Source organism: Theobroma cacao, chromosome 8 (assembly GCF_053813885.1).
Source record: "Theobroma cacao isolate CCN51 chromosome 8, ASM5381388v1, whole genome shotgun sequence".
In the NCBI taxonomy this organism is placed as follows: Eukaryota; Viridiplantae; Streptophyta; class Magnoliopsida; order Malvales; family Malvaceae; genus Theobroma; species Theobroma cacao.
In genome coordinates this window covers 12,834,959-12,843,006 of record NC_142646.1, presented here as the reverse complement: position 1 = coordinate 12,843,006, position 8,048 = coordinate 12,834,959, and the positions used below count along the sequence as shown (strand labels likewise).

At 35.0% G+C, this 8,048-nt stretch overlaps 1 protein-coding gene across 3 annotated transcripts; it reads left to right on the top strand.

Annotated features, from left to right (window-relative positions):
• The first annotated feature begins 4,766 nt into the window (after positions 1-4,766).
• Positions 4,767-7,685, top strand: LOC18592740 (DEAD-box ATP-dependent RNA helicase 39-like). Of its 3 annotated transcripts, none has more exons than XM_007019603.3 (5): positions 4,767-5,443; positions 6,071-6,193; positions 6,558-6,746; positions 6,926-7,066; positions 7,224-7,685. In XM_007019603.3, the coding sequence occupies exons 1-5, from the start codon at positions 4,883-4,885 to the stop codon at positions 7,395-7,397; spliced, it is 1,188 nt and encodes a 395-aa protein (XP_007019665.3). In that variant the 5' UTR covers positions 4,767-4,882; the 3' UTR covers positions 7,398-7,685. The 3 variants fall into 3 exon arrangements, with proteins under 3 accessions (XP_007019665.3, XP_017980828.2, XP_017980826.2); XM_018125339.2 differs by having other exon boundaries at positions 4,768-5,443; positions 6,116-6,193; XM_018125337.2 differs by having other exon boundaries at positions 4,769-5,443; positions 6,104-6,193.
• The last annotated feature ends 363 nt before the right edge of the window (positions 7,686-8,048 follow it).

The following is an 8,048-nucleotide window of genomic DNA, read 5'->3' as shown; positions in this document are numbered from 1 at the left end:
GATGGAGGTCTAGTGGATGCCACAGACGGTGAGGTATTACTTCCTGCAGTAGATGTCGAATCTCTGCCTCTCTTTGAAGACTGACCCGGGAACGTAGGTGGATTCCTTCTCTTTGCAAACTCAACTCAAATTCGTCTATTCTCAGTGGCGAGCTTCTCAGCCCGTAAGGCCATCTGCACAACTTCCTTATACGACTCCTTGCCAGTCACTGCCATACGCTTTCGTATCTCATTAGGGAGTTATCCTCAAAGTAGTTTACATAGTCTTACTCCAATCTCACCAACTCAGGTACATAAAGCATCAGCTCGTTAAAACGAGTTTCATACTCCTCAATGGTCATGTTCCCTTGTTTCAAGCTCAGAAATTCTCTTTTTTTCTCTTTTTGATGGAAATAAGTGTAATACTGACCATCGAACTCTTGGAGGAAATTCGTCCAAGTCAGCGGTATAAGAGAGCGAGACTTTACTGAATTCCACCAAGTACGGGCTCTCTTCTCAAATAACCGTGTAGTCACCTTCAATTTCGTCTCATCATCTAATCCCATATCTGCCAATGTCTCTGATACTTGAATAACCCAATCCTTAGCTGCGATCGCATCCAACTCACCAGTAAACGAGACGCAACCTAACTGTCTAGCTTCCTTCAATTTCTTAGAAATAGAGACGTCCGGTGTCTGAGGTGGAATAGGAGGTGGTGGTACTGGGGCTGTTATAGGGGAAATAGTGGGTAGAACTGGACCAGCCTGAGCTTGACCCGTAAAAGCAGCGAGAAAAGCCACTAATACCTGAGCTACCTAGGGTGACATGGTAGGTACGCTAGGAGCAACAACAGGTGGTGGAAGAGGTACAGAAATGTTAGTAGACTCAGCAGTAGGAACTGCTCTAAAAGAAGACGCAGCCGACTCTTCTTCTATGAAATCCAGCCGACTCTGTTTGGGGCGACCTCTTCCCCTACCGGTAGATCTAGTGATAGGTGGTAGCTCACGTCGAGGAGGCATAATGATCTACAAAAAAAACAAAATTGGTTTAGACGACTTAAGACTCTATATGCAACTACATACAACTAACTAATCTTAATTGGGCCACACTAACATTAAAAATTATTTTAAAATAACTTTAAATCAAGAACTTTAAAAAAAAAAAAACTTCTTTCAAAACCATAAGCTTTTAAACCGAAAGCTCTAATACCAATTGAATTGTCATGACCCGGAACCTCCCTCGGGCCCATGACAATCGCCGCGACATCCCGATTAATACTCATTACCCAGAATACCAATCGAAACCCCGCAAGGCTTACATATCAGTTTTAAATAATTTTCAATCGTTTCCGACTCAAGTAAATCAAAAGATAAAAATATAACATTTTTATATAAAACAATATTTATAGAAACACGTGTAAGTAATCTTTTGTAACTTAGAAGTAAAATAAATTCATACACACAATAATTTTCAAAGTTATAATGTACAATAATAATTACAATGACAAGCGGCCCATAAATACACCAAGTGTTGGTGATAGTAACCTACTGTCTGTGTGATAGATGGGTCAACTGGAATCCTCGACAAAATCGGGTATCTACAAGCTACCACAGGCCTGAAATATTTGGAAAGGAGGTGGGTGAGATTTTGCAATCCCAATGAGTAAACAAACGTTATCATAAATATCTAAAGGCGAGTAAAATGGAGGCAAGTTTAAACAACAAATTACAAACTATTTCATAAGGTTTTCAATTTATTTCTTAAACCATAAAATATTTGTAATTTACCAAAACAGTTGTTAAGGCTTATAACTTTTATTAAAAACAGGGCTCAAGCCAAAACTAGTCCTCGGGGATACCTTGGCCGAGGCATCTAATCGAGTCTGCCAAGGTTGTTAAGATATTTACATGTTAAACACATGTTAGTTTTTAAAACAAGTCGTTCCTTGGCGTTGGCCGAGTTACACATTCATGTGGGGGTTCAATGTGAAGTGAGCTCTAACACTACCCCGGGAGTTACCCTCATCGCCTCTACATCTAGAGTAACTATATAATCGAGTTTACCGTGCCCCTCTAATAGGCAGTCCACGAAAACTCGTCACTGCAGTGACTAAACCCACCAATTTTAATAAAATTTTGACAGTATAACGTGACTTTTATTTATTTACCCAACCTGCATAGTAAAAGACAGCTTATATAAATTCCCAATGCAATTATAAAATATAGCCACATATACTCATATATCATAAGCCATTCATAGGAAAATATATTTTTCAAGACAATTGACAGCCTCCAATTACTCAATTTTATGATCAATAGTTTCTTATTTCAGAAAATCAAGATAATATATTTATTTGTCACATTTATTTCTAAAACATCAAAAATCCCATTTTAATCTCATTTTCGTTTCATAAAATCCATGAAGAGCATTTAAAAATAAACTCTAGATAATTTACAATAATAATAGGTTTACTCACCGTTTGTACAAATTAAATTCTTTCTAGGTGCCCCGATCACTGTTCATCGGGTATGACTTCCTTGCCTTTACCAGAAGGCTCTCCTCCTAAACACATTGCGAAAATTTCACAATTTACCACATTGATGCTAAATCACTATATAATTGACTTAAATCTTATACTAATGCATGGTATGAAATGCAATAGCCTAAAACGGCTTAAACGCGATATTAACCTATTTTTGGCACTTTACACGATAAATTGCTAACGCGCTCTATTTTAGCTCTAAATTGTCCCATTTTCTCTCCAACATTTCTAACCATTAAATATCAGCCAATAATCCTCTAAAATCACCAAAATCAGCTCACTTTTCTCCTTTGAAAATTCAACAAAAAATGGGACATTAACTAGGTAAATTTTCCACTTTATTTTTCTATCACATTTAACCATTTTTCATCATTTTCTCTTCATTTCTCTTAGAATAAAAATCAATTCTTCATCATTGTACATCATTGAAGATTCGGCCAAGGGTGGGTATTGTGAAAATTTCATGCTTTCTTGCCCAATTTGATTACTATACACATTTAACTAACTAAAACTATCAATTTAACTAAATATCAAAACCTAAAAAATTCAAAATCCTCCCCCTTGAAATTCAGCCAGCCCTTGGTATCACTTTTTGATCTCTCTCCTCAAGAATGCTAAATGGAAACAAAGGCACAAGAAAGGTAGAAATCAATCTAAAGTCGAAAAATCTTACCGTTAGACGCGTAAACGGTCGAAAAACGCGATTTCCCCTTTGAATTTTCTAGTTTTCCTTTGGTTTTTCTCTTTTCTTCCTTTCCTCTCTATTTTCTCTCTTGTTCTCTCCTTATGGCCGGCCATCACCTGATGTGGGGTTTAAATGGGTTGACTTTCCTTTAAAAAAAATATTAAATCATAAAAAAGTGCCATGTGTCACTTTCCCATTGGCTCGTTTTTAAAATTTCATCCATTAAACTTCTATTTTTCACCACTTGATATACCATAGTTATTCATACCAAAAATAAATAAATCCTATAATTTTGACAAGTTTTGGGTGGTAAATATTACGGTTTTTACCCCGGGGCGACAAAATTACCGTTTTGCCCCTATGTTTCGAAAATTTCCAGAATTGAAAATTTTCACTTCTTATAATTAAATTATACTCCAAATAGTTAATCTTGGTCAAAAATTTCACTTCATGATCAAATTATTATCTTAGGTGGTAAAATGACGATTTTGCCCTTAAACATCAAAATTTTTAATTTTTCTCCAAATGAACCCTCGAACTCCGAATAATCATTTTTAGTCATTCCTGAACTGTAAAATATTAAATTTCATCTTACGATTCCTATTTGAACTAGTTGGAGGTTAAATCAACTCAAGTGTACCATTAGGTACAATACCGGGTTTCGTCTATTCTTAGGAACTTTCCTAACGTAATAACATGCTACTCAGTGCATGTATGTCATGACATGTGTTTATGGGGTCGAGTTTTACAATTCAACCCCCCTAGTATACCAACAGGACCAACAAACTAGGAGAGAAGAATCAAATATATTCCTGGCATGAAATAAGTAATATCTCTAACTTTTTTTATTCTTTTATATTGATGCAATTATTATTTGATTTGCATTATATATAATTGTGAATTTCCACTTGTGTGAATTGGATAAATTGCTTCTATAACTAAAATTTTTTGAAATCCATAGCTTACGCAATCATAAGCTTACATTACGATCCAAATCCAACAAAGTATATATGTCTCTCCATTAAAAGATAATTTCTAATCTCTAAACTAAAAAATATACCTAATAAAAAAATAAAATTATGCATGAATATAACTTGTATACATTATATTGCTTTTCATAAAATAAATATACTACGTGTAAAATAAGTAAATATTTCAAATCCATTTTTTAATCCTATTATATTTTACTTAATTAGGTCTATTATTTTTATTACGTAATTTTCACTTTTTAATTTTTTAAAAATTATAAAAATAATAATAGTTATAATTAATTACCATTGATTATATAGTTTGTTTGTTTACAATCATGAAATTAATAGTTAATGGGTAAACTTTTTATTAAAAAAGTCATATATGATTTTATCATATACATAATAATAAAATATTTAAATCTTTAATCATGTAATTATGTTAAACAACACTATTGTAATTTAATTAAGTGCATATGTAAATATATATATATATGTAATATTTTTACGTTATTTTTTGTTTAATAAAAATATTTTTTTAATACCATTTTATTTGTTTATTATTTTCAAACCATATTTGCACTGCAACACTTAAAGCACCTAGAGCCCAGAAACCAGCGACTCTTTTGCCGCTGTCCTAATACTAATAGAACCCAACCTTAACAAACGTGACATAGAAACCAGAAACAATAACACACAGCGGCAGGCCATGAAAAGAGCAATCAAACCGCTTGCCCTTGGCAGTCTTGCTCTCTCCTCTGAACTTGTTTCTTCAACCAAACCATTTACATCCATCAAGCCCTTTTCACTGATTAGGCCTCTCTCTTCCTCTACCGCTAAGGCCACCAAGGAAACAGAAAAGGAACAATCTTTTTCTCCAAAATCCAAGAGAGACGCCCTCATTCTTGAGCAGTTCAGACAAAGACATCTCAGAGGTTCACTCAAAAGCAACTCAAAGTCCAAAAGTAAACAACAGCAACAACAACAATCATCACCACCAAAATCTACTTCTACTGTTGTTGAAAAGGCAAGAGAAAGCGAACAAGTTGGTTTTGAGAATGACAAGAGTGGTGCTACTAAGGTTGTTTCTAGTTTCCAAGAACTGGGTTTGAAAGCTGAGATAATTGGGGCTTTGAGTGAGATGGGAATATGGGTTCCTTCTGAAATTCAGTGCGTTGGGATCCCAGCTTTGTTGGATGGGAAAAGTGTGGTCTTGAGTTCTGACTCTGGGTCTGGAAGGACTTTGGCTTACTTGTTGCCTCTTATTCAGGTGACCGCCCTCTCCCTTTTGAAGGCTAAGAGATTAAAACAGAAAAGCGTGTCTTTGATTTGCATTTGCTTTGTGGTACTTGTTCAACTTTAGTATTTGATGCTTGCTTTGGTTTTAGGGATTCACTATTGTCATCACACTGACTGAACTGACGATTGTGTTTGTCAATGACTTTAATTATAAATGCTTTTTTTCCCTTTTGAAAGTTGTACTTTGCAACTGAAGCTACGCAAGTAGAAATATAAGCGTAGAAGCTAAAATTATATCTTGTGCATCGAAATTAAAGTTCAAATTCAAACAACTGGTTGCCCTGCTGCAAGCTTCTAACTCCATTGGTTTCCAGATTCTTTCTTTTTAAATGATTTAAGTTTGTCCAAAGTTTTTGTACATGCTGAGTATGCTGTGGATTGTGGTATTTCTATATCTACACTTTTGAATCATTGATTTCCTTTGGTTGAATTCATGAAACTTGCAGTATTCTAATGTCAGGATACTTCCCTCCATAAATTAACTGTCATGTGAATTCAACATTTTAATTCCAAGTATTATTTACCATACTTTTATATGCATAATAAAAGTTAATCTACTTATGTTGAGATAACAACAGCCAAATGTTTGCAATAAAAGGTTACAAGCAAATATTTACATATTGCTGAACAGCTTCTGAGACAGGATGAGGCATTGCTAAGTGTGAAGCCAAAGCATCCCCGAGCTATTGTTTTATGCACCTCAGAGGAACAATGCGACCAGGTACTTCACACTTTCTGTGCATTCTTTTAATATAATAATTTCTTGGACATAAATCTTTTTTTTAATTGCTTAGATTTTTGTTTTTTCATTCCTTTTGTTATCAAGATGCTATTGTGTTGAGATATCTTATCTGTTTCTCCAAGAAAATGGATATCCTGAGAAAAGTTTTTGAGTTCAATCCTTTATCTTTTCCTCCACTCATACCAATCCGCCCACTTGGCATCTTGTATATAAAGTTATTTATATATCTGCTCTGATGATTATTCTGTGTTGTACACCAATATGAACGAACACTTGAGTTAGATTTGCTGCTCATACGAATTCCATCAATAGGAGTTTGCAATTAAATCAAATGATCATGCAGGGTTTTCAAGTAGCAGGCTGCATCAGCCATCATGCGACGTTGAAATCTGCCATGGAAAGTGGTTCTGGCAAATCAAGAACCTCAGAGAATTTGCCAAATGACTCAATTGGCATGCTTGTTGCAACTCCTAGTGAGACTATTAAGTACATTGAGGAACGAAGTGTTGTTCCAGATGACATCAAATACCTGGTTAGTATCCTAATTAACATTTAGTTCTATCAAATTTTTAAGTGCATAATAACACAAGAATTTTTTATTGTGCTGCACTCTATATATTAGTGTTCTAGTTTCTAAAGGTAGTACGATACTCTGGTTTTAAATGACAGTCAATATCTTGCATATTTATTGATGGCTAAGTCTCTGGATAGGTATTGGATGAAATGGACACTATGTTTGATCATGGCCTGGGTTCTGAAATTCACAAGATCCTCTACTTAATAAAGAATCGTACATCAAAAGCCAAAGACTTTGGACTTCAAACTATTTTAGTGACTTCAACAATAACAAAGGTAGGATGATCTGCTCAGGGTTCTACGGTTTTATCATCTTAGCAAACAGATAATTCATTTGCAAGGCTTTAGACCATGAATAAAAGTTTCAAATCATCTGTGTTGTTGAACTGCACCTTTGTTCTGAATATTTATATTGTTTTGTCCAATACTACAGATGTTGGGAAATCGGTTATCTCCTCTTATGGAGCATCTTGAGCAAAATAATGCCGGAAAGGTGGCTGCAATGATGCTGGAGATGGATCAACAAGAGGTATTTGACCTCACTCAGTCTCTGGATGCTTTGAAGATAAAAATTGACGAAGCAATGGATTCCCTTCATTTGTCTTGAGTATTATCATAGGTTGTAGGCCGTGCCATGCTATGAAGGAGCAATCCTATCTTCCATATGTACAGTCTTGAAAAGTTGCTATAACTCTTAATCTTTACCCTTTTTTAGGACTGGAAAATTTGGTTCCATATATAGGAGGATAGTACTGCATGCAACTTGATTGTTACAATATGTTAGGTCTGTAACTCGAGGTAGAGTGAGTGCACAGCTTGATATCTGTTGAATCATTAAAATTGATTGTAACTAATTCTCTGTTTATGTTAGATAGTACAAGTGACAACTTCTCAAGTTTTGGGGTTTATCTTGTGATTTTGGAGTACATTTGTTTTTCTTTTGGATTTGACCAATATTTTTTAAAGCTAGTTATGAAATCGAACTGCTGGAGGGTTCTAACTTGTATATATGGTGTTTGATCCTGGACGTTGGAGCTCTAATTGTGCAGCAAAAATTTTCTGCTCAAAGGGTAGTCAGGCATGATCCTGAATGTCTTGAGTCCTGTGCTGACAAGGGCAGACCAAAGCGGTGGCAGGCTCAATTTTTTATTTTTTTCCCGAATCAAATCGATGACCCAATTCATACTTTTGTATGATTACCCTTTAATCACCACTCATGCAAAATCTTAAGTCCGTTGCTATGTGTTGATCAAATGAG

Excerpts from the sequence above, each read along its gene's own strand:
- LOC18592740 (XM_007019603.3), top strand. The coding sequence starts at position 4,883 with ATGAAAAGAGCAATCAAACCGCTTGCCCTTGGCAGTCTTGCTCTCTCC. Across the intron at positions 5,444-6,070 it reads ACTTGTTGCCTCTTATTCAG|GTTACAAGCAAATATTTACA; the intron begins GTGACCGCCCTC and ends TTGCAATAAAAG. Across the intron at positions 7,067-7,223 it reads TGACTTCAACAATAACAAAG|ATGTTGGGAAATCGGTTATC; the intron begins GTAGGATGATCT and ends CCAATACTACAG.